The sequence below is a fragment of the Pocillopora verrucosa genome, chromosome 13 (genome assembly GCF_036669915.1).
Source record: "Pocillopora verrucosa isolate sample1 chromosome 13, ASM3666991v2, whole genome shotgun sequence".
Taxonomy (NCBI): domain Eukaryota; kingdom Metazoa; phylum Cnidaria; class Anthozoa; order Scleractinia; family Pocilloporidae; genus Pocillopora; species Pocillopora verrucosa.
In genome coordinates this window covers 10,968,406-10,993,894 of record NC_089324.1, presented here as the reverse complement: position 1 = coordinate 10,993,894, position 25,489 = coordinate 10,968,406, and the positions used below count along the sequence as shown (strand labels likewise).

Below are 25,489 nucleotides of genomic sequence, written 5' to 3'. Positions count from 1 at the left end.
TTAGGTTGCTTATTTGAAAGCAGCATCACAAAAGATAACAGAAGCACAAAAGGCATCCAAGGTAATTTGACTGTCTTTCTTGAGATTGACCCTATCACATCACAATGCAAAAACTTTTACTGGGGTCACCAACCCAAACTGTCCAAACAGGAAATGAGTTCCATCTAAATTCTTTGCCATCTTTGCTGCCTAACTGTCAAGGGACATGAAACTATTTAGAGGGAAAACCTGAAGCTGGATTTCTATTCTAAGGAAAGTGCCAATACACTCTCTCATTTCATGCCAACAAAACAGGCAAGGGTATCTTCAGTAGGACATGCTTTTGGCTCATAAACTACCTCAATGATACTTTTGCAGTAGGAATCAGGCAGATCATTAAACTTGGCAGCAGTTGATATTACCATATGTTTGGTGTGAAAGTAGGCAGTTGTTAAGTGTTACATGTTTCCCAAGTCCTTTGGTGTTATGAAAATCTAGAATCCTGTTTAGGATGCCATGTGTTAAAGGAAAATACAGTTAGTGATTTTTTGGATGCCATGTTTTTTTTAAGGGTCAACCTGAACGAACTCAGGAGGTTTTACAGTTTGTTGTAGATGTTGTAAGCAACAAGTAAGTAACATTTTCTGTTTATTACTAGAAGATGCAAAGTTGAACCTCACTAAGCTAAACTGTGTTAACTTGTAACCATACATGAGGTTGAACATAAAGTGTAAAGCAATTTCCTTTGAGGAGCAACCATTTGTGCTCACACTTCCTGTTATCTGCAATTGCAATTTGCTTTGTATTGCAGTTACATGCCTAGTAGGGTTATCTTCATTACGTAAATTGTGCTGTGGACTCCAAGTTGAGAAGTCCAGGTTTTGAGACCTGGCTAGGTCACTGTGTTTTGTCTCTCTCCACCCAGGAGTATAAATGGGTATTGGCAAATTGTCAAGGAAGCCTGATGAAATGTTAAGGGGAGGGGAGGGGAGGGGGGTAACCTTACAATGAACTAGCATCCTATCCAGGGGAGAGTAGTAATACTCCAAGTCATTTTATGCTAGGAAACTGGGATAAGCTCTGGCAGGGTGAGCTACCTGGTTCAATTACAGACGTTACTTTTTTCACACAATTTACCAGTCTCCTTGATTTCCATGAGGATTACAAACTATTTACATACTGGTAACTCTTGGGAGTTTAACACCACTTACCTCAACTTTTATTTTTAAACCTCTGCTGTTATTTCCAGGTACCAGGGTGCAGTTAAAGACAATGATTTTATTTACCATGAAGCTGTACCTGAGCTGGATGCCTTGCCAGAAATAAAAGGTCATAAATTTGTCTAAAAATTATTGAATGATAAAGATTCTATTTGGTCCACTCCACTTTTGGAACTGTGAATGCACAACAATTCCTTTTGCAAATTTGTGGCAGGATGAAAGTAGGCAAGCACTTCTGAAAATGCATACCCTGTTTACCCTTTCACTCCCAAGATCCTATCAGTAACTCTTCTTACTGTCTGCCATACAGTTCTTGTTATGCTAGTTCAGAGAATTTGGTATTGAATCAATTAATAATCCCCTAATTGATATATGTCTCTATTCTCATCACTTGTCCACTTGATATTGTATTGATGATGTAATGAGAAATTCTATATTGGTCACTCATGGGAGTTAATGGCCAATTATCTGACTGATAAGATTTTAAATTTATGTTTGGCTCTGTAGGAGGTTAAGATGTTTAGCTATGTGTAATGTTTGACAGGTTAGGCATGATGGGTCCCCAGGATGGTTTTTTTTGCAGTGAAAATAACAATGTGTTGTGAAATCCCAGGTGATATGAGACATCCTTGACTGACTGAGTTTGTCTGGCCAAAATTTCAGGGTATAGCCCTCACTGGAATGTTTTTATTGTCATGATTACACATGCATATGGACATTGACATTTTCTAAACTCATTATGGTGCAGGAAAAAGAAAAGCAACCAGTAGCTTGGTAGTACTGACGGTATAATTGTGGCATGCCTTTCAACAGTATAAAAATTATTTTTCTTGAGGAAGAAGTATTTCTTAATAGTTAATTAATAATATGATTAATACTAAAATATGACTTGACTTGATTCACAGCTGCACCTCTTGTGAAGCCCATTCCATTTCAACCATGCGACTCCAGTGTGTCTGGTCCAGACATCTTCCAAAGACTCATTCCAATTGAGGCACACACAGACTCCTCATTGTACAGGTCAGAAACTTTGTCAAAATCATGTAATGTTGTAAATAAGCTTTTTGTCTCATTTTAAGGCAGAAAACTGATCTTGCTCAACAGGCTTGGTAGGAAAGTGTAAGTACTCAAAGTCTACATTATGTTAATAATAAATTTATCCTTTTAAAACCACTGTTGAACCACTTGGTATGGCCAATACTTGGGGGCCAACAAGGGGAGGCTATGACAAGGAGCAAAACAGGGCATTAGGCTCTCACAATGCCCTTTGCCAAGAAGAGATTGTTTAAATTAGGAATAAAACAAAAGTTCCAGTTAAGAGCTGCAGCCCCTTTCTCTTTCCCTCCCCTTTCTCTCTCCCCCTCTCTCTCACCCCTCTCTCTCTCTCCCCCCCTCTCTCTCTCCCCCCCTCTCTCTCTCCCCCTCTCTTTCTCCCCCCCTCTCTCTCTCTCTCTCTCCCCCTCTCTCTCTCCCCCTCTCTCTCTCTCTCCCCCTCTCTCTTTTGAATGCAAGGAATTGAAAACATGAAAACAAGGAGGACCAATAAATAGCCATAGTCACTGCATCTACTGTAAGTATTTTTGGTGTATTCAATTTGATAGATGTGATAATTGTAATGATTCTTGCAGTGAGGAGAAAGCGAAATTACTCAGACGATATGTGAGTTCCATTGACCAGAAAAATCAGTTGCTAAGGTAAAGATACTCATATCACATCTTGTATTTACACCCTCAGTAAATGTACACTATTCCATGATACATACTATCAAAGTTGGTGTCAGTGGTAAGGTATAGGAATATAAATGAATACAGTCTTGAAGAAACGAGGACTAGTTTGAGCAGAGAGAGGAAAACTTGTAATAAAGTTACAGAGTTCATTTATGGAAGATGGAAAGTGACAATGATGTTGTGATGTGAAAAGTGATCCTGATTGTTGTTTTTCATACTCTTTTCAATTCAGTAAAGCTTTGGCTGACCTTCATATTGATGATCTTCTGGAACCTGAAGGATATGACACACTGCCAGGTTAGCGAGAGAACTAATTCTCTGTGAATGATTATAACTATGTAGAGTGTAATCTACTGCTTTGTGCATTGGGAAGTTGTGTGCCAAGGGGGTTTTCATTGTCTCCTGCTAGAAAGAATACCTCCCCTATGAATGGTAAATCTTCATAACATAGCTATAGGCCCAAATTTTTTAGGCACTTGTTAACTTTGTGAGAGAATGATGTCAGGATAAGGGGAGGTTTGGTGGGGAAAACAAATGCTACTTTCAAAGCTGCTTGAGAACTCAAAGACTGGGTATTATTCTAGTTGCAACATTTCACCTGAGCCAGCACTTGTGAGATCGACTGCTGATCAGAGGAGTCTGCTAAACGTTTGATGGTTATTTTGGTTAATCATCGTTCAACTTAATTTTTTTTCCTTGTTTAACCAAATTTTGTCTCTTACACAGCTGCTGTGAAACAGAAAAGTGACTCTTTGAAGAAAGATGGAAATTTAAAAGAAGTGGAAAATAACATAGAAGGTACAAAAATTTACTTCACTCCTAACATTACAACAGACCTGTAACTAATTTTAGCAACACTCTTCCAGAAAAAGTTTCTGAATCTCTTAGAGTCTGCTCAAATATGTTTCAACAATTGATTAAGTATTAGAGTAAGAAACATGCTCTTAGTTCTATGCTGTTGCAAAAAAAAAACTTGAGATTACATATAACCTATTTAAGTCATAACTCCTTTATGAATATGGTTACCTTTTTAATTTCACATTTTAGGTCACAATTTTCTTTGAACAATCAGCAAACAATTTAATTTGCATCAACTTTATTTCTGAGGAAAATGGGTTTGATGTATTGGGTCATAACCAAACCATGTTGAACTCTGACAAATAAACTAGATAGCAAATAGATTCCATGTTGTGGTGCATCTGTTCAGTAGTAGATCACAGGTGACATCAAAATGAAGAAAGAACCAAAAAATGGCACATGAGGCACAGACTTGTGAGTCACCTTATGATAACAAAGCAAAATGTTGCAAATAATGATGTCATTTATGCATCTGTCTTTGAGTAGATCATAAGTAAGAACCAATCAAACTGGGTGTACCATTCAGCTTATCATATAACTATCAATAACTACATGGATCCTAAGTGGGAATAATTGTTTTTATTATAGAACTGACAAAGATTGGTTCCAAAGTAGAAGATTTGTTAACTTCGCTTGTGAAAATGCTAGAGGAGGACATGCAAAAAGAAAAGGAATTACTGGTTGGTTTAATTTTTACTTGACACAATATGACTTAAGTATTCTCAGTGACTCAATGTGGAAAGTTGGTTTACTTTGTAACAGCTGACACCTCACAATGAAGGCAACAGCAGCCAGCACCCTAGCAATGACTCATTCACAATTTTAACATGATAACCAATGAACTAGAAATAGCAACATTGCCTACTCAAAGGATGAAAATTGTCCTAACACTATGAACAATATATATGTGAATGTTACACCAAAAGCATAAGACTACAACAAACTGACAAATCAGTTCCCTCAAACAAGACTTATAACCTTTCAATTTGCAAACAATTCCACTTTTCACAGGAGCTTGTTGGTCCAATGACCCCCCCGCCAGAGAGGAAGGATTTTGAGAAAGAACTTGAACAATGCCAACAATCACACAAGAAGGCAGTAAGTTCATCTCAATAAATATCATGCATGTGTATCAGTACTATCCAATTTGGGTTTAGGCATTACCTATGATCAGTGAGAGTATGTTGCTGTAGCTGAACTCTTGAAATATGTATCTTTTCTATTCCACCAGATGCTCAGCTCTGAAAATATTTTGGACATTTTTCCAGATCAAACAAGTGCATGCCTGCTCTGAAAACTATTTTTGACATTTTTCCTGATCAAACAAGTGCATGCCTTTTAAGAAGTTTAGCAAGTGCCGTAAGCTGGCCAAAAACAACCACAACAAGACATCATCTCCTAACCCCTTTACATCTTAACGTCAGTATGCATATTCTCCATACTGTTCTCAATTCATTTCCTGAAGGTACTGACCAGGAGAATTTGCTTAACAATCAAGAGCCACTTAGGCTATCGATCATTTTCTCCATTCTTGTGACCTTTGATTCAGGGTTATTATTTCTAGTCACAGTAAGGAGTCAAAAGTTAACAATTCTATGCCTCAGGTTAATGGTTCACAGGGCATAACTGAACTGACTTCAGTTTACATACCCTCATATAAAGATCAGTTAGCTTTTTATGATATAAATAGTTATATTTTGCCTTTTTAATAAACTTTGTCCTATACTATAGATGCAGACAAACTCTGAGCTGATGAAAGTTTTTAATGAGCACAAGCATAATTTAGTCTTGCTGTCTGGGCCCTCAGAAGGACTAATAGCAGCTTTACCATCTCTCAACATCATAGACAGTAAGTGCACCAGTAGTCCTGTCCTACTGGAGCATTTTAAACATGTTGTAGGCTGCTTTTGTCTGGTGATATATGTACAATGTCATGCAAACACCGCTCTGAGATGAAAAGGCTGGATGTACAAGTATATGAAGTTTTTTGTTGTTTTTTATCTTCAGCTCCAATTGATGATGGAGCAGTTCAACGTCTCAGAGATCTTATTGTAAGTCTTACTCTTTTTGGACTTGAAATGGAGTGTTGTGTTATCTTTTTTGTACATCTAGTGTTAGATGTTGGTTGTTTTTTAGGGTCTATCTTTTTGGAGAACAGAGGACCAAAACAACACAGTTGAACCCCAGGCTGTAATTTAAACTTAGCTACCAGTATTTCTATCTGACTCAAACTAAATGAGGCCTTCTATCCAAATGTTTTTGTGGGGAGGTGGTGGTAATCTAAAAGTCATCTTTCTTAATCACTGAAAACAATTATTTTAAATCATTTACAAACATTGTGTGACACAGAAACTTTACGATATCACTTCGAAGAATGGTGTGGACTATTTTCTCATAATTCCCAAATGAACTATACATTCCCCTCATTGGGTATGGCATGTAGTTGAGGGCGGCATTTAATTGAGTAAATATGGTAATTTACTTTCATTTGACGTGTACTCTCTGATATCTCGAACCCTTCTCTGTTTCCCTGGCATTTCAAGTTAGCAGGGTAACCTGGACGTTATTCTTAATTGTAACATTTTTACTATGATGTAAAACCTCACCTATGAAGTGGATTTCTACCTTGCATTTTACTGAGGCGTATTAGTCACATTGGTTGATCCTGTTTGTTTCCCTAACATGTTTCATTCAATGTACTGACAGTTGCCTTTCATTTTCTTTATTTCAAATGATTCCAGTCTAAGGTGGACCACATGAAGTCTCAAAGAAAGCAGCTTGAGGCAGAGTTAAGAAAAGAGGTACAACTTCTGTTTACAAGTGTTACAAATGTTTCATGAATGTGCCATAAACAAATAATTATCTAAGTCTCCTTAGACCTTTTTATTTTGAAGCCTGATGCTATACTGCTGAGCTTCAGAGAACTTGTTAGCCTGTGGCTTGTTCCAGCTCAGCGGAAGTGAGTGAAAGAGCAGGTACACAAACGACTACGGGGTCAACTGTTCCCTGACAATAACAACTGCTGTTTGTTCCTCACTCCTTGGACAATCAGCCAAGCCTGGAACAGGCCAAGGACTTGTTAATAAGCTCGGCTGTATACAAGCATTGTGTTTGTGTTCCTCAACCTCTGCTGTTGTTGCTACCTTTCTGGACGGTGTATATACGTATAATACCAACCCAAAATGCATATAACAAGTAATTTTTTGAATGATACGTTCATGTACTATTTGATTGAAGTGAAATTGTTTATATATCTTTAGTTATTACAATCGATACTGTATTAATGGCCAGTGTGTTTCTCATAGTTGGCTGATGACGACATCACGCAACTTCTCGTCACAAGGGAAGATGGAAACAAGATGGTACTTGTGACATGTTTAATCAATATTACTTGGTTTTCTTTAACACAGCCTTCTAATGATAAGAACTTGATTCAATTATGGTTGTTATCAAATATGATGGTTAACATTTAGGGTTGTTGCCCATCAAACTAGGTAACCCAAGGCCTTTTTGTTCGGTTTGCTCGACAGTTCATCAGTAGCAATTAGCACTCGTATACTGGAGAGGCCCTGTGAGAGCTATTTTTTACATAAAAGAATGAAGAACAAAATGATCCAAAATCGCCTCAACAGGGTTTTCAACTGTTTTGTAAAGTAGCGGACATACTTCTGAAAGCACCGGACGTGAATGTTTTCTTGGCGCCGTAAGGCGCCTCGCGAGCGCCGAAGGCGCAAGCACCTAGGGGGGTCTGGGGGCATGCTTCCCCAGGAAATTTTTAAAATAGAATACTCAGAAACGCCATTTACAGTAGTAAAAAAAAATCGCCAATATTGATCTCAAAGTACCGGACGTGGAATGGCAAACGACCGGACGAAACGTCCGGCCTCCGGCCTCAAATGAAAACCCTGCCTCAACCCTATTTTTTTGTCAGTTTTCAGTCTTGGTTGCTCTCTTTACTTTCTATTTTATTTGAGATCACTAGACATGATTGTGTTTTAGTGAACCTTGGGGAACCTAACTTGCTTCCATTTGATCAAAAGTTGGCTGAAAAGCATATGTGCACAATGTAATTGAATTCTTACGAGTGATTTTATAGTAAACTCAGTCAGGACTTTGTATACATGTTTGTGAAAATGGTCTTGTTTACATCTTTCAGGTTTACTTTGAAGAGCAACTGAAGAAGCATGATGGCAAGTGTGCACTGATACAAGCCAATTTGGATGCTCAGCCAAAAATTTTAAAGTGAGCCACCAAAGTCTAATCATTTTCTTAGATGATACAATCGGCCCTTCACGAAGAAACATTTCAGAGATCTATGTACAGTAGGAATTAGTACCCAAAATATTTCCGGTTTTGCAATCGGATGCTCTAGTAACTGAGCTACGGAGAACTCTTGTCAGTGAGGCAATATGCCAGGTCCACGTGGGACAGGAGCCTTAAATACAGTTTGGACCAACAATTCTGAAAGCGTCGTGTGTGGAGATAGAATGATGTGGTTCAGTAAATGACACAGGCATACTCAGAAAAAGGAACTTCGAGCGCTTCCGACAGGTGTCAAAGCTACGACCTTCACATTAGCACTACAGATGCTCTACCACGGAGATATAGGTGACTCGTGGTATGCAAGGTCGTTAAACTTTCCAAACACTATGCAGAAAATTTGTCACCATGGACCTAGTTTAACGGCCTAGCTTGAATATGCTAGTGTCATTTACTGAATAACATCATCTATCGCTGTCATTTACCATCTTCATTTACATCGTCATTGCAAAGAATGAGTTCTAAGTACTCTGAGGTACCTGCCCTCTTTTGATGCCTTTTGGTGTTCTTTCAGGGCACTCACTGAAGCTAACGCAAAGTATGCACCAACAAGACAAGCTGTTAAAGAAACAGCACAAAGGTAACGCCGTTTCCATCTCAGTTTGGGGAAGGTTTTGGTAGTCTTAAGATTAGCGCAAGCCTCAGTGTAATAATTTTTCTTGTGGCTTATGGCTTTTCTATCCTCAGTTACATAGTGCCACATGATTTGAGAACCTCTGGCAAGTAGAGTACTCCCTATTAGTATGGTTTGCGCTAAGGTACAATTTCATCAAGCATTGAGACTAAACCTTTGTAAAGGAGCGTAAAAGCTTGCTGGGTGGAGACCATATTTCGCTAAAATGCCAGAATGAATAAATTCCCATTTGCGAGTTCAGCTCTTTCATTAAAGTTTGTGCTGTTGATTTCACTTCTAAAATTCAATTCCAAACAGTTAACGATTGAAGGACCTTTCCGGTCTTCTAAGCAAAATTTGTTTGCGACCAAAGTAAGAACACTTCTTTTTTTGCAGGCGTGATGATGCGGTGCAGTCATTTATTTTGTCACACGATACATTTTTTGAACTGAAAGAGAAGCTCAGGTAAACATTTTCACTTATGCTTCCGTTGGCTGTATAAATGATATGGTAGATGTGTAAGCTCAGTAGCTTGTGCATAGAACTCCAGGTCCAAAGCTCCAGCTTTGATCCTGAAGCAGGTCACCTTGTTGTGTTTGTCAGTAAGACACTTTGCAACGTAAATTAAACGGAACATAAGCTTACATTTGTCGCAATGCGTAGCACTGTGCTTAGAAACTGCAAAATGACGACCAAAAGCTTCCGAACGGAATTAGTTACTAACAAAGTTTAAGTTTTAGTAAAAACTGCGAAATTTGGGAATGCTTAGGTAGTATAAAGCTGTACTTCCTAACATAACGAAACAAGTTTAAAACTAAAAAAGCTAGTGGTCATAGTAATGAATAGATGATTGATAAAACACTTGCGCCAATAATTCACCTTACCATTCATAAAGGAAAAAAAGGTAATTTTGATCTGACACCAGGAGTTCCGTCCAAGGGAAAGTAGTATAGAAATCCTTCTTTACACTTCTAAGCACAGAAACCAGTATCAGCTCCGGCATGCTAGAAAGCACACAAATTAGGTTTACCTTAATTTATAACGTACGCTGGCAGTACATGTGTTGTTTTTGTCAGCCAATTTGTTTCAAACTAGGCTAAAGCTACCAACATTCCTAAATTTTTCGGACATGGGACTCGGCCGATGTTTGGGTTTTAATATTTCATTCATGGATGTAACAGAAAGTAATATTTTGTTATTTGGTTGCATCTGAGCTTGGGTACGTAAATTTGAATGTAATACGAAATGTTGTATCTTTTCTTTTCCGTAAGCCGTGGTTTGCGATTCTATCAGGGATTGGAGAAGAATGTCTTAAAACTAGAAGAGAATCTCAAGGAATTTTATGAAAATCGAAAAAAGGAAATGGCAAAGATTGAAGAGAAGGAGAAAAAGGCTAAAGGTGATTACCATATTAATTTTTAGGCTTTAAGTCTTATTTCTGTTTTCACATGATTTTTAGAAATATTTTTGTTTTGGGTCTACGGTTTCATTTGTGTATTTTAAGTATTAACAAGGGGTGTGATTTATTAATGGCTTATCAGCTCTAGCTGTGGGCAACCTAAGTCTTTAAGTTTTCTTATGTCTGATTATTAATGATGTAAGTATGTTTACTAGCTGTCAAGTTTCTGATGCGTTACATACCGGTTTCATGTTTGCAGAAAGAGCCAAGCCACCACCTGTTCGCCCTTCAGCAGTCAAACCAGACCACCTTGTTCATCCTCCAGCATCATCAGTACCTGTTCCTTCAGCCAGTCATTACCCGGGAGGACCAATGATACCAAACCCTGGAATGAGACCTGGAGTTCCCAACCTTACACCTGAGGGAATCCTTTTACATCCAAGGATTCCTGGTGGGGCGTTTCCGCCAACTTCATTTCCTCGTGGTCCTCCTCCGCACCCACCCGATGGGAGGTTTAACCCATCTGGCTCACCAAGACTTACAGGCAGGGCTCCTTTCTCGACAGGTGACCCCAGGGTGCAAACTCCCGCTGTCCTTCCACAGCCTGTACCAGAACATAGGGTTCCTCAAACACTTCCTTCGCAAGTTTCTATACCTCCAGTTAATACGGCTGTACAGCCACACTCTACAGTTCCCTTTTCACAGGGAGGCCCTAGGGGGCCAACACCAGCTGAGCACTTGATTCATTCCACACCAAGAATGTCGTATCCTGTACCTGTGGGACCCTCTATTCGGCCAGGGAGTCAGCCTGGATTTCCGCCCGGCCATCCTGGAGAAACCTACCAAGTACCTCAGCCACCAGGTCACCAGCCTCATGGTCACCAACTTCCTGGTCAGAAACCCCTAAGTCAACAAGCCCCTAATCAATATCCTTCTGTTGCCCAACACACTTCTGGTCCACAATCCCCTGCTCAAAGCTCTGGCGGTCAGAAACCAACAGGTCACCAGCCTCTTTCACCCTTTGCAGTTGGGCAGGTACATGTTCCTGGTGGTCCTCAAGGATTGCCATCGTATGATCAAGCGAAACTCATTCAAGGGTTTCCACAGTTGGACAGGACACCTCAGCCACCAATGCAACCTAATCAAAACTTGCCACAAGGGCAACACCCTGGAATAGCACAGCAGCAAAGAGATAGGTTTCCACTACAAACATTTACTTCCCAACAGCAGTTTCAGGCTCCCAGAGGACCCCAACCAACATCGCAGCACCAGCATTCCAGTCAGGCAGTTGCGCCTCAGAGGTATCAGCCACCAGTTCAATCCAGTTCAATTTCACAACCTGTTTTACCTGGTGCAAGTCCGCAGCCTCCACGAAGCTGGATAAGTCAGCCGTTTCAGTTTCCCAGATTATCCCAACAACCTCTTCGTCCTCCACCGCCTTTGCATCCTCAGGCTCCGCTTTCTTTGCAGCCTCAACGACCACAGCATCAGCAACAACCAAGACAGCCTCAACAGCCCCCAGGCTCTCAGCAGCCGCAGGTGCTTCAGCAACCTTTGCAGCCTCAACAACAACTGACACCTCTACAACAGTTCCAACCACTACAATCGCTGTATCAAAGACAGCAGCAACCACAACAACCACATACCCAACAGCAGCTACCCGCGTCAAGTCAACCCCAACTTAAGGATCCCCTTCAACCACAGAAAATGGCACAGGTTCAACCACCTTTGCAACCTCAGCAACAATCTCAACCGTTGCTGCCCCCTCAAAATCTTTCACAGTTTCAGAAGCAATCACAGCAGCAGCAACAACAATCCCAGCCACCTCATCAAGTTCAACACTCTAATCAACAGTTTCAACAACCACCGCAGTTTCAACAACAGTTTCCACATCCACAGCCAAGAGAATTAGCTCAACATCCACAGCAGTTCCAGCCAACTCGTCAGCTAGATTCCCCGCAGTTGTCGAAGCAGCAACAATTTCATTCACCAATTCAGCCTCCTCAGGGTTACCAGCAACCCTTACCACCTCAGAAACAATCCCAATACTCACAACCTTTACCGCTACAACAGCAATCTCAACAACCAGTGCAGGGTCAACAGTTTCCCCAGAAGACACCTCAGCCACAGAACGTTGCGAAGCCAGAAGTTATTCCTCAAGTTCCATCACAAATTGGCCAGATATCGGGGGTATCTCGGCAGCAGCCAATCTCTAATACACCTTCACAGCCATCCATGCCAGGTTTATCTCAGAAATATACAGGATACAGTCCTGCTCAACAGGCCGGGCAGCCAGGTGGTGGCAAGTCCTCTCAACGTGATAATCCCTACCAGATAGACAAAAAGGGTGCACAGGTTGGTCAACCCTCACATCAACAACCTAGAGATGGCTTTCCATCCCAACACACCGTTATGCAGCCTCCTGGAGCTAGTTTGCTGCCACATAATCCCTCTGCATCTTCGTCAAACTGGGCTTATCCTCAAACTTCACAGCCTTTGCCATCAACTGGGGCGCCATTTAATAGGCAGCCATTGTCACGTCAAGACTCAAAAGAGCAGCAACAAGGATTTAGAGGAATGCGAGGACAGGGTGTGCAGCAACTACAGTCAAACTATCCGTCACAAGGATGGCCACCCTCTCCTGTTCCCCAGCCAGCACCACAGGAGCACCTTCGTAAGGAACAAGCAGTTTATCCGCCAGGTGCGGTTAGACAGACTTCGTCCGATTATGGGAAACAATATCCTCAACAGAACATCGGAGGATCCTCGTCATCCTCTTCCTACCCACCTTATAGTGGAAGTCCTGGTAAGCCTGTTCTACCTGGATCGGAAGGTAGCCAACCATACAGTTTCAGTCAGGGATCAGCTCCTTCATCTCCTCTGGTTCAAGGGGTGAGGCCGAGCCCAACAAGTACGCCGTCATCTGCATATGCTAACAGCTACTCTGTTTCTGTAGCTCAAGCGCAGTTAAGTCAACAGCAGCAGATGCAACAGCTCCAGACACAGATGCTACTTCAGCAGCAACAGCTTATCTTACAACAACAAGAGTTGCTGCGGCATCAGCAGCAACAGCAGCAGCATGACTCAGATCAAGGTCATATTGCACAGCTGTTTCAACAGATACTTCAGCAGCAATCAAAGTTGACTGAGATGGAGAAAAAGCTGAAGGACAGAGAGGATCATGAAATCCATGATGATGAGCATGATAAAGAACATGTACAGGAAGACCTTGAGGGTGTATCGCCTTGCAAACAGAGCAAAGAGGTGACGGAAAAAGACCTCCATTCTCCATCGCCTCAAAACTCTTCCGGTTTTAGTTCGTCGTGGAGCAGTGGCCTCTCACATCAGGTTAATAGCAAACTTGATATGGATCAAATATTTAATGATTTGGCCAAGAAGCAGATAAGTGAAATTTCTGAGAAAGGTAAACACGAGGAGGGGGAGGTGGTGGGTTCGAAGCCGACTGGTAATATAGACTCTGATATACAAGAACCCTTAATGAAAAAGTCAAGTAATGATCGTGACTCCGTTAGAAATGGGGAAGAAGTGAGTTCCGTTAACTCTCCTACAGTTACTGAACAGGACACAGCAACAGAAAGTGCAGGTCATGGAATACTAAATAACACCAAGGGGACGTCTCCCGATAGATCCGAACAGAAATCGGAAGATGAGGCTTCGACTGATTCGACGTCTTTAAAGGAGAAGAAATCAGAGGGAAACTGTCAGGAAACAGAAACCTCTTCTGAGAGAGACAAAGAGAAAGAAAGACTACGAGAAGTCGAAGAACAGATTCAGAAGATTAAAGATCTTCAAAAAAATTCTTTGTCATCTCTTCCTCCAAAGCAGCAATACTTATACGAACCAGGCAAACTGCCTGAAACGTGTCAACTGCCTGTCAAGCAGCGTGATTCAAAGCCAGCTGTTGACCCAAGCAAGCCATCTTTGCACCGGCAGTGTGGCCATTATTACCAGACACAACAATCCGGCGCCAGCATTGGGCAGGACGAGAACAACGAGTGTCTGAGCGACGAAGAGTATCTTCAAAAGCTATGCCGCACAGTGGAAACGTTTGAAGCTCTTGTGGTCAACATGGAACAGAGACGGGAAAATGCGCCTTACAATGGATTCATTCACGAGTGGAAGGTTGGTGAGAGTGAAAGTCAAAACCACTTTATGTTTGATTCTAGTATGGAATAGGAATCAACAACACTTGTATCGTTAACCAAAAAAAACAAGCAAAAGACTTTGACTATGTCTGAGCGGTCGCTTGGCGACCATTAGGCTGATTAAGAATTTACTCTTGAAAATCATAATTATTTGCGTCATAACTAATCAGTTTTGTAGTTAATCGGCGTGAATTTCTGTGTTTGGGATAAAATCGAAATAGCTTTGGCTTGCTAAGAGAAAGCTACGTTTTTAAGTTTTATTATCATTTAATGGTTTCAGGTGCTGGAGAAGATGCAGGAAACCGACGCTGCTATGTTTTCAACTCAAGCAGCTACATTGAATTCATCCAAGAACAGATACAGAGATATCTTACCATGTAACCATTTAGTGAATACTCTGTTGATATTCTGTCTTTTGGGCTATACTCTTGTTCTACATGGCATTAAGTATTGTCTGTGACGTAGTAACGACTCAGTCATGTTGCTATGTTACTAGAGGATAGTTTCTGAACAGCTGATTGTCAAAACATCAATTTAGGGCAGAATTGTTTCCATGTGTGATAATTTTTAAGAAGTTATTTTGTCTTCACTCTTTGCTGTGGAAATCCGAAACTTTTCCATGGGGAGTCTAGAGCGCACTCATCAGAATAAGTCACCACTCAATCTCGCATTCCCTGTATATGGTCATGAAATTGTGTTCATGGGCAAGACACTTCACTCCCATATTGCTTCTCTCTCCATCCAGGTTTTTGAATGGGTGCCAGGGAACCTAAACAGCAGAAAACCTGAGAAAGTTCTGAAGATGGGGGAGGGGAGGGGGGGTAGGGGTAATCTCTTGTAGCCAATAATTTCGAGGTGAATGGGCGCACTCTCGGTCGATTAATGTAGCGGAATCCGGGATAGGTTTAAATGGTGCTGGCCATTTGGCTTGTGTTCAGAATCATCGTTAAACAACCTCTTCGCTTAACGACTGAAAATGATTAATAGTGTCAGTTGCAGGAATCATTTTGACCCTCTTCTCTACTTCATTCAAGAGACTTGTTTTTCCTTATTTTTACAGGGGAACACTCAAGGGTGACACTGGATACTAAAGAAGGAGGAGACTACATCAATGCTAGTGCTATTAAGGTACACAATAGTGGCGCTCACCGGCTACGTCAGCGCCAGGATAATTTTTTCGCGTTCTTCATATGCAATTTGTTTTTAATTCAGTAGTTATTGTCCCTAGACGTCCTCGTTCCTTTCTTGTTTTTCCACCCCAAAGAAATATTATTACTACTTTTATTATTAGTATTATTGTTATTATTATCATATTATCATATTATCACTATTATTATTATCACAGGTTTGCCTTTTTCAACATCTTTTGTGGTTTTATAACCACGAGTAAATTATAATTTAGCGACCAACAAAAATAATTTCTGTGAGGTATATGTAATTCAAGAGTTTGAAGAATAGATGAATGGGATATTTGTAAAGCGCAAACTTGCATTCTTATTTTCTTGCGTACTGATGGAAAACCTTGGTATTTGTGTCTGCAGAGAGTGACGCCACTGTCTCCAGATTATATTCTGACCCAGGGCCCCATTGCCGCAACCTTGGGAGACTTCTGGCTGATGGTCTGGGAACAGAAATCCACAGTTATTGTCATGCTTACAAAAGAGGTGGAAGGAAACCGGGTAAGTTCTTCTATAAAACAGAATTGTTCTCGCATCAATATTAACACCCTCTTTTGAAATGAATTACTGAGAATCGATCCGTTTTGATTAGTCAGTCGATAAATTAGCGAGCCAACCCGGAGACTTGTGGTGGTGATTATTAATCAAAAAAGCTTTCGGCCGTTGAGGTGGCAGAGTTTACGTATACTCAAAGAGGATTATGTGACAGTATATAGGGACATAATTGATAAGTGCTCTGTTGTGTTGCAGCTGAAGTGCCATCAGTACTGGCCAATAGATGAGGGTCACACAGTGGTGTATGGAGCAATGAGGGTCCACATGAGGAGCCTAAATCACTGCCAGGCCTGGATCGAGCGAATTATGCACGTTCAACATGCTGAGGTAAAAGTTAATGGTCAAGCGAGTTATTATTGCACGACGACAATATTTTCCACTTGCCTTTTTATTGTTAAATTCAGGTAAAGATAGGTCACGTTGTAGCCCGTTGTGTTAAAGAACAGAAGAAAAATGCCAAAAGTCGTTGAATTTACCGTTATCCCGACATTTTTTTGTGCTATATAGAGCAAAATGTTGTATGGTTGTTATATTTTAATATTTTTACCTTTTTTTTTAGAGCGATGAACTGCTGGTCGTGACGCATTTACAGTTTGTTGGTTGGCCTGATCAGTAAGTAACACGCTAATAACCATAACAATAACGACAGTGACAATGATAACGATAGAGATTTAACGATCACAGTAACGATAACGGTAACGTTTACTACTCATGAAAATAACAATTTATGTGATAAGCTGAATGATACACGCACTTTGATTAGTTCTTACTTATGATACGTATGATTTACTGGGGAAAATACGCATAGATGACATCACCATTAACAAAAATTTTGCTTTATTATCATTTAAAACAAATCGATTCTATGTTGCCGTGGGTCTGCACAGTTACAGATCACAGAAGATGTCCTAATATGGTAAGAACATCAGTGACACACTCGGCTGCGCCTTGCGCGTCACTTTTTCGTCCTTGCCACATTTGTACTCCATCTGTGACCTAACTGATCAAACGTACGGAGGCAACATGGGATCTATTTCTTCAACCCCTTTCCACCCTAACATCAGAATGCATATTCTCAATACTGTTCCCTATACATTCCCTAAGGTGCTGATGAGGAGAGTTTGTTTCTTAATCCAGAGTTTCTCTTGTTGGTGACCATTTCCGTTATTCTCATGACCTTAATGTGTGATTTGGGGCTGATATTGTAAGGAGAAATTAGATGCTGTCATTCTGAGGGGTTAAAGGGTTTTAAGATAACGAAAAAGGTAACGATAACGATAATGAGATAGCGATAACGATGTGGATGATGGCAACAATGATAATGATGTTTTACTTGCCGTTGTCCTGGTAATTTCCATAATGGCCCTTGTTTAAGGGTAGAGTAAGAAATATGATACTGCATATTGAGTTCGAGCGGCGAGTGTGAGATGGAAGTAGCGTGTTTGTTACAAGCTTGTGACAATGAGAAAGATCCGAGTTCCCCTTTAGGAATCGAGCCTCAGACATTTGGGTCTATTGATTGAATGCCTTACCTGCTGACCTGCAGAGATCTGGTTAATTAACCTAGCCATATGCTTGATTCACATTTGACAAGAGTTCTGCATAATATTCAGCAAAGGATCAGCGTTGTTAAAAGCCCACCGTGGTCGTCCGTTTTTGTTAATCAGTTGTATGATTACAGATCGAATTAGACTCCACTCAGTCCTTTTACCATTAATAATCCTTTATACCCCAACATCGGACGCACGGTCCTAAGGTACCGAAAAGGAGAATTTGTTTGACAATCGAGAGCTTCTTTAGTTGATCATTTCCTTCATTCTCATGACCTTGATGTGTGATTCAGTGATAATATGATATGGAGAAATTAGACGATAGTATGTATTAGGAGTTAAAGAATTAAGAAAAATGCCTGTAAACCTTCTCTTAAAACTCATTGTCTTTGTGTTCGTTTGTTTCAGCGGAGTTCCTCATTCACCATCCGATTTGTTGACCTTTTTGTCGGAGGTCCGTAATCAATACCAGGAGAATGACCCTAACGCTGAGAGGCCGCTTTTGGTACACTGCAGGTGAGCTTGGTTGTGGTGTGCCTGGAAGAGCCCTTCGGATATTAGGGCAATCTCTTTGTTACAGTGAAAGACAGGAGAATTATGATTTGAAACACATTTCGATTGAGTGTTGGAAACCAAAACTACTATGCAAGAAGCCTGTGAGAACTTAAATATTTGTGTTCTGTCGGCCATCTTTTAGGAAACCTCCAGTCCTGGAATAATTTTTCGTTTGATATTTGAAAACTTTCTGGTTGCCCAAGATATGAAGTAAAAAAATGGAATTGAGTCTTAACTATTTGAATGCATGGAAATAAATAACCCATAATTTTGATCTAGAGTTTTACAGGTGACTCCGTTTTGGATTTTGTGATGGAATTTTTGAAAATGCCATCATTTCAAGGGAAACTTTTTCGAAGGAGTGGTTAATTCAGCCTGCAACTCAAACTCCTTTACGTTATGTGAAAAAGGTGTGTTGTCTTATTTTCAGCGCTGGTGTGGGCCGAGCAGGAACGTTCTGTGTTATTTACACTGCAATCTGTGAACTGATTGGTACTGGACTCATTGGTAAGCCTGGTTGAATGTAACATCCCACAGTTACAAAAACCGCGTCTTTACATGGTGTTCATCGTCTTATGTTAACCCTTGTACACCTTAACATCAGTATGCATCTTCTCCCTTCTGTTCTCTTTACATTTCCTCCGATACTGACAAGGAGAATTTGTTTAACAATCAAGAGCTTCTCTAATGCATGATCGTTTCCAATATTCTCACAACCGTAACGTTTGATTCAGTGGTGGTAATGTTTAAAGAAATTAGATGTTAGTTGTTACTCTTAAGGGTTAAAAGTTGAGAACAATCTTCTGTTAGTAATTCCAAACGAGATTTGGAGAAGGAAAAAACTTAAAAAAATAAAGGCATGGAATATCGATTACCTCCTGACAAACCCGATAATATGTTTTGACCGTAAAGCGGTGCCCCCAGAAATATTAGAGAGTGGAATGTTTCATCGTTAACATCTGTCTAGCCAAATTCAGTTGTCATTCCTAAAAGAGATAATAGCTGGTGTTTTTAACAATTTATCACATTGCATTTCCTTTCCTGCTACTTTGTTAATAACACGATTGCATTTTACTTTTCAGTGAATATTCCTAAACTTGTCAGAAACTTCAGGAAACATCGCAAGCTCACTGTTCAGAAAAAGGTATCGTGATCAATTGTAAATAAACGGTATTTTGGTTTGTATGTTTTAATTTTTGGTTAGGAGTTGTCTCATCGCATTTTTACCAATGTTATGTCGTGGTTTCTATTTTAGGAGCAGTATCAATTCTGTTACCGAGCCATTCTGTTTTACGCAAACCAGTTTATCCAGCTAGGTAAGCTCTATCTCTTCGTCCAGATTTGTTATATCTGTCGCATAGCCGAAGGGAGTTTCTGTCTTTTCTTAATTATGGTTACGATATTTTGTTGAGAACTTAGCTAACTATTGATCTCGTTCTCGTGACCTTTTGGTTTAAAGGGTTGGTTTTGCTTGAAGGGTGAAGGAAATCGTGACCAATTTCCATGTCTTTTACATGAAAAGTTATCGTGGTGCATAGTTTAGCGCTCACCTTCAAAAAAAAAACCTGAATGGTTCTTAGTAGAGAAGGAATCTGTCCAACGGTTCCCTGATGTAGTCCTTGACGAAGGTGATTTCTTTGAAAGAGATTTGAGTACGAACTACCCTCTCGTCCTATACCATACCTCAATTCCGGTCTTCGCCTGGCTCCTTTCGTTCTCAAACTACACAGAAATTCATTGGGGGGAGTGTCGAAAGTTATCCTGAAATGCATTCAGTTTGGTTATTTCGCTCTTTTATTGGCTTATGAAAATTGTGCTACGCTCTCAGTCAATCAGATGGAAAACTACAACCAACTATGATTTTGTTACTCGCATTTTCCCGCGCTGTAGGCAGTTTTCCTTGTGTTTACTTTGAGTTATCTTTGACTTCTCGGGCCATTTCCCTTGTTCCCCTCTTAATTGAAAGGCTCTGTTCTTTGAGAGAAAACTCAAATAAAAGCAGACTTAACGAAAGAGCGGAACAGAGGCCATTAACAGACACTACCATGTTATTTCTCGTTTAATATTGTTTACTTTTATAAGGGTAAAATTCTCAATAAACTTCACCCACCATTGCAATTCGTTTGACCTCACAACTGGTTTCCAATTGCATATCTGAATTCAGTGTTCGATCATCCGATAACATTTTGTGATCTCTTTGCAGAGAAAACTGCGATTGAATTCAAGAAAAAAAAGATCGCCTCGACCTCCGACATTGGTGACGTCAATGTTGCGCCGTCGATGACGTTACTTGATGCCGATGGTCATCGGAAACCTGATGGAGTCAGTTTTTTGGGAGAAATCTCTGACGAGGACAGCTCTGATGACGATAGCAAGGACACAAAAAGTTATCCAGGGCTTGAGCCGAGAGAGGTTGAAGACAGGATACGCGAAAGTCAAAGTTTTAGAGCACAAGATGGAAGTCAAGATGCGGCCTTACCAGATGTGAATGATAATTGCGAGGCACAGAGCGCTGCTAAAGATACTGCGAACACTTGTGAAGATTCTGTGGGTGATGGAGATCGCCTTGAATTGAGTGAAAGAACTGAGGAAAAATATCAACCACAAGAAGTTTCTAAATCGAAAAGTGCGTCCATCGACGTTGATGATAACAAGGCGTCAAGTTTGGAAGCTGTATCTGGTAATACAGATGTTTCAACAAGGATCGACAACGAAGAGGAACAAAATGCTGTTCAAGATTCATCTCAGTCAAATTATAATGTCGTCAACGCTGTGAATGAAATTCAGGATATTAGTGAATCGCCAGTGGCTGATGAAGATCCTTCAGCAACAATAACAGCATCTCCAAACGAAGACAATAGGAAGACGAAGACTTGTGCAGAGGACGATGTTGAGGAGTCTGTGAAGAGTGGATTGGGGGAGGTGAAAGAGGAAACTGCTTCAAATGACAGAAAGGGTAAAGAGGTAGAGGTCCAGGAAAGCAAAACAAGATATTCTGTGGAGGAAGAAATATTGGATGGTACGGAAAGAGATGGAAAAGAAACTGATGTTAAAGGAGAGATTCAAAGTGGAGAAAATGCGCAAGAACTTCAAAATGTTGATCTTCCGGCCAGGGTTAACACGAAACAGGCGGGCTGTAGTGATTTATCAATGAAAGAAATTGATTCACAGGTTGTGCTGAACGACGAAACCCTTAAACAGCAAGAAAAACAGCAAAATAATATTGACTCTACGCCACAAGATAGAGTGGGAGAACTACAAAGCATGGAAGAACAATTTGTGGCCGAGTCTTGGCAACGAGATGAAGGCAGCGGAGAAACTAATCCAGGTAAAACATATCAACAAAAGAACGATGTGGTTACAGATAAACTACTCAATGAAGAGAAAGCTAAAAGTCAACCCGCTCAAGATACAGAAGAGAGCGCAACGACTTGTCAAAAGGATGCAAATGTAGAGTCAATGTCTAAAACAGACAATGAAGATGACAGTCCTCAACATATAACCGAGTAGTATGAAAATGAGAAAAAGAACGAAAACTAAGTTGAAATGAAATAGAATTTCGTCTTCTCGAAGGAAGTGTCCTCTGAGAGGACAGAAAGCAATCATATACTATGCCTTTGAATTTTTTTTATTGACATTTTTTTTAAGTTAAACTGAAATTTGTTGTTGATTGAGAAGTACATCAAGATTATTGGCATTTTAGGTTCAAATTTATCGTAATTGGTTTGGTTAAGTTTTGAAATTATATCAAGTATATTATTGTAATCAAACAGGCTTAACAGGAATTCTCACTAGTTGAATATTTAATACTTCCTTGCAAAGAAGATGGCAGTCTGTTTAACCGGCATTTCCCTGATGAGGTCATGTTCAATGTGCCTGCAGTAAGTGTCAACAGGACAATCCTATTTTTAGATCTAGGGAAAAACCGTGGTCACGTCAGGGTGTGAGAGTAATGTATTTATATATCGGATGAGTGCTTTGGATTTTTTTTTTCTTCGGTAATTTTATGAGCATGCAGAGCTAGTTTCACAATTACCGGCAGTGTCTGGTCGTTTCTCCTAAATCAATCTGGGACTGGGGGAATTTCAATTTAAAATAAAATACATGGCTGCAGCCATTTTCAAGTTTTAAAATAACAATAGCACGAGCACCATTTTGAAATGAACAAAGGAACAATAAATTACGTAGCCAAACAATGGAATGATAGAGGAGATCTCAGTCAAGGAAACCCTTATAATTGTGAGTGTTATTGGGACAGTATGAACGCAGTCCAGTATGAATGCGGTCCATTGTCTGCCCTGTTTCTGTCGTAAGACACCTGAATATTGTACATCCGGGTTTTTATGAGCAATTTTGCCTCATTAAAAGTTGTTCGTGGTTTTCAAACGTTTGAAAAAACAGCAAATGGAACAATTAAAAGATCATAGCAAAGCAGTCTGTGTGAAATTTTTAGTGCGGTATACATTTCCTTTGGAAATTGGAGCTTTCAAAATTAGCATATGTCCGAAAAAATGTATTACTCAGCTATTAGTAACCCCATAATTTCTGCAGTTTCTGAAGCTTACGTTTTGAGCTTTAGCCTTTCGTCAGAGCGAATAGAGAAACCGCGGGTTGTGTGTGATTTACATACCGAAAAATGGAGCATGTAGACAAAAGTATTATTAGTTTACTGCTTTGTTTACGGATGAACTCACATTTCCGATGACCCCACATACATGAACACGACAGCTTCGATAGCTTATGTGTAGCCGTATCCTCCCTCGCAAGGGGAAACAAAAGGTAGGGTTCCCTCCCTTTCATTTCACCTTGCGGGGGAGGGTAGGGCTACACGTGGGCTACGGCTTCGACCAACAATAGTTACGATCTGTCAAAACTCAGAACATGGTCATTGAGGCAGAAAAGGCCCACCGGTCTATATAAATTCACCCCACAGTTCGTAATATGGCGAACTTTCCCATATCAAAATACATATTTTTTTCTTCCATGGCATTGTGAGAGAACCTAACCCGGCCTATTTATCCGTTGAAACCCAAGAAGAAAGATACACCACGACTTGCTATCATTGTCTTCAAGACCAAAGTACCGTTAGTCAGTCGTGTTCGAACTAAGGCGAGAAGGCACGCGGTATCTGAACATATAGCCCAGGCTCCCAAAGAGTTGACCCAAAGGGAAACAAACGAAGAATTTGTGCCCTTTGGAATCGATCTAATTAATAAATTTCCTTTATTCTTTCGTCTCGTCGGCAATTCAGTCGAACTAAGGCGAGAAGGCGCGTGCTATTTGAACAGGTAGCCCAGGCTCTCCTGGAGTTTACCCAAAGGGAAACAAGCGAAGAATTTGTGCCCTTTGGAATCAATCTAATTAATTAATTAATTAATTTCCTTTATTCTTTTGTCTCGGCGGCAATTCAATCAGACTGTTCTTTATCTTGAAGGGGCTTACTCGAAAGAGTACGTGATATTATCCAAAGAAGGCAAGGGAACGTGACCAAATTCAGGATACTTGACGGAAACGGGGTGTGACTGGGGTAAGGGCAAGAAACGAGTCACATTTTACAGAACCTCGTGCTCATACTAGATAGTATTTTGCTATACTTTGGGAACAAATTTTTGACGATCATTAACCAGTCAAGGTTAACATGTTCAGAATATTCATACATGCTTATGCTCTGTTTGTGATTTATGGCTTGCTACATCCTTCGCACACTGAAGGTGAGGAAACTTTTGCTTTTATTTGCACACAAGTATGTTTATGCTTAGTCAGCATATGTGCACCGGTATGAACCGGTGTCATGCAGTCAGAATCTTTCGTAGTAATATGCCAGTTAGCTTGATCTCGTAAATTAAGAATTAAGTTCGTGTTCATGCTTCATAGTATTTTACTATATCCAGGAACCAAATTTTTGACGATCATTTAACGGTTAAGGTTAACATGTTCAGAAGAGCTATTCATGGTTATGCACTGTGTGTGTTTTTTGTCTTGCTACATACTTGGCAAATTGACGGTGAGTAATCTTGTTTTTATCTCTGTACTGGTATAATTAGTCAGTATATTCCGTAGTGATATCCCGAATGGCGTGATCTTGTACATTAAAAATCAAGCTGACATTAAAGGAGATATTTATGCTTTCGGATTGCAGGGCAAGGTGTTAGGAATGACGATGGTAGTTACACCTTTTCACCTGAAACCATCCAAGTGACGAAACATCAGCACAACTTAACAGTTAAGAGCGTTATGCTACTCTCGAATGTCACTGTTTCGGTAGACGAGGTGCAGCTATTTGTTTTCACAGAAAAAAATGGCGGTAGTCTCGTTTCACTTCGTCCTAATTCTGCTGGAGTGTTTGTGGCTAGAGTGAACCCGAAAATGGTTCGGGACTTCAAATTGAAGGAGGCTGGTATCTCAATGAAAAGTGAGGTCAACGTTACTTATATCCCAACCGGCCAGGTGCGAGTTTATACAGTATTCAATCTCCGCCTCTCAAACACGACACTTGGTGGAAATTCCGTCGTTGTACATAAACTTGTTGTTGTCGTGACTTCTCACGACAAAAAGGGTACAGAATACCGACACGATCAACATTATTCTCTGAATTACACCGAGACACAAAGTAAGTACCCTCTTTAGTTGCTTAATTTAAGTTGACTGCCCGCTATTTTTACTCAAGGTGATATTAGAGCATAGATACCTCTTCCAATTCTGGGATTAATAACCTAATTTATATTTGACTGTGTACTTTGTTGCCAAGCCTTCAATTTGGAGAGAGGCTGAAAGTGACCATTTTGGGATAGAGACCAGTATCTTGTTAGCATGATAAAAAAAATAATCTACTTTCGAAAGGCAGCAACGTTTGTATCAGAACAAGGTCAAAGGCTTGGCAACCAAGTATGCAACGGTCAAATGAACTAATGGTTTTGGCAAGCTTCATATTTACGATTGGCAAAACAAGCATGAATGCTGCTGTAAACGGAGTAACTGTCGAGTACCCTGCCACTCTGGTCCACCTCGAGCTCATGTACATGTTTTGGGAGGCTGTGAAGATCGAGGCTTTGACACAATAGACCATATTCTTAATCAATGACCTGTAAGTAAGTGGCAGGTGATTTTGCAGTTTAACCCTCGTGCCTCTGATGTAATAAATGATTCAGATATAATATGGCAGAAGAGAGTGTTAATTGGTTCATTGTTGCACTGTATATCAAGAAGAAGATCAAATTGGTGTATTGCATGTTATAGGGGCGTTTTATTTCATTGGGCTAGAACTATTTTGCCTCAAAACGTCAACAAATTTATCGAAAATTGTACTTATTATTACCTGTAGGTGGAGTGGAAGAGCTATTTGTTTATAATAAGAGTCATTAATGTCAAT

The 25,489-nt window shown here is 40.2% G+C and overlaps 2 protein-coding genes across 6 annotated transcripts in view; both read left to right on the top strand.

The window, feature by feature from the left end:
* Nucleotides 1-22,554, top strand: part of LOC131770150 (uncharacterized) — a 32,738-nt gene extending 10,184 nt beyond the window's left edge. For both annotated transcript variants that reach the window (XM_059085853.2, XM_059085852.2), the window contains 28 exons: nt 5-61; nt 551-609; nt 1,229-1,308; nt 2,105-2,219; nt 2,828-2,893; nt 3,159-3,223; nt 3,653-3,724; nt 4,373-4,464; nt 4,796-4,882; nt 5,516-5,633; nt 5,792-5,835; nt 6,526-6,585; nt 7,090-7,146; nt 7,941-8,026; nt 8,619-8,684; nt 9,114-9,182; nt 9,989-10,116; nt 10,376-14,259; nt 14,563-14,659; nt 15,343-15,410; nt 15,824-15,961; nt 16,211-16,342; nt 16,575-16,627; nt 17,974-18,081; nt 18,551-18,627; nt 19,203-19,264; nt 19,376-19,436; nt 20,324-22,554. In XM_059085853.2, coding sequence (XP_058941836.2) covers nt 5-61; nt 551-609; nt 1,229-1,308; nt 2,105-2,219; nt 2,828-2,893; nt 3,159-3,223; nt 3,653-3,724; nt 4,373-4,464; nt 4,796-4,882; nt 5,516-5,633; nt 5,792-5,835; nt 6,526-6,585; nt 7,090-7,146; nt 7,941-8,026; nt 8,619-8,684; nt 9,114-9,182; nt 9,989-10,116; nt 10,376-14,259; nt 14,563-14,659; nt 15,343-15,410; nt 15,824-15,961; nt 16,211-16,342; nt 16,575-16,627; nt 17,974-18,081; nt 18,551-18,627; nt 19,203-19,264; nt 19,376-19,436; nt 20,324-21,630 — 7,308 coding nt within the window. In that variant the 3' untranslated portion in view covers nt 21,631-22,554. The remainder of the gene's footprint in view (nt 1-4; nt 62-550; nt 610-1,228; nt 1,309-2,104; nt 2,220-2,827; nt 2,894-3,158; nt 3,224-3,652; nt 3,725-4,372; nt 4,465-4,795; nt 4,883-5,515; nt 5,634-5,791; nt 5,836-6,525; nt 6,586-7,089; nt 7,147-7,940; nt 8,027-8,618; nt 8,685-9,113; nt 9,183-9,988; nt 10,117-10,375; nt 14,260-14,562; nt 14,660-15,342; nt 15,411-15,823; nt 15,962-16,210; nt 16,343-16,574; nt 16,628-17,973; nt 18,082-18,550; nt 18,628-19,202; nt 19,265-19,375; nt 19,437-20,323) is intronic.
* Nucleotides 22,555-23,588: 1,034 nt separating this feature from the next.
* The window catches only part of LOC131770168 (uncharacterized), a 34,643-nt gene continuing 32,742 nt past the window's right edge, over nt 23,589-25,489 (top strand). Inside the window, exons 1-2 of one of the 4 annotated variants that reach the window (XM_059085881.2) lie at nt 23,608-23,831; nt 24,260-24,730. In XM_059085881.2, coding sequence (XP_058941864.2) covers nt 23,759-23,831; nt 24,260-24,730 — 544 coding nt within the window. In that variant the 5' untranslated portion in view covers nt 23,608-23,758. Of the gene's footprint in view, nt 23,832-23,949; nt 24,125-24,259; nt 24,731-25,489 lie in introns of those variants that run through there. The other 3 variants (XM_059085882.2, XM_066160112.1, XM_066160113.1) reach the window with 3 other exon arrangements.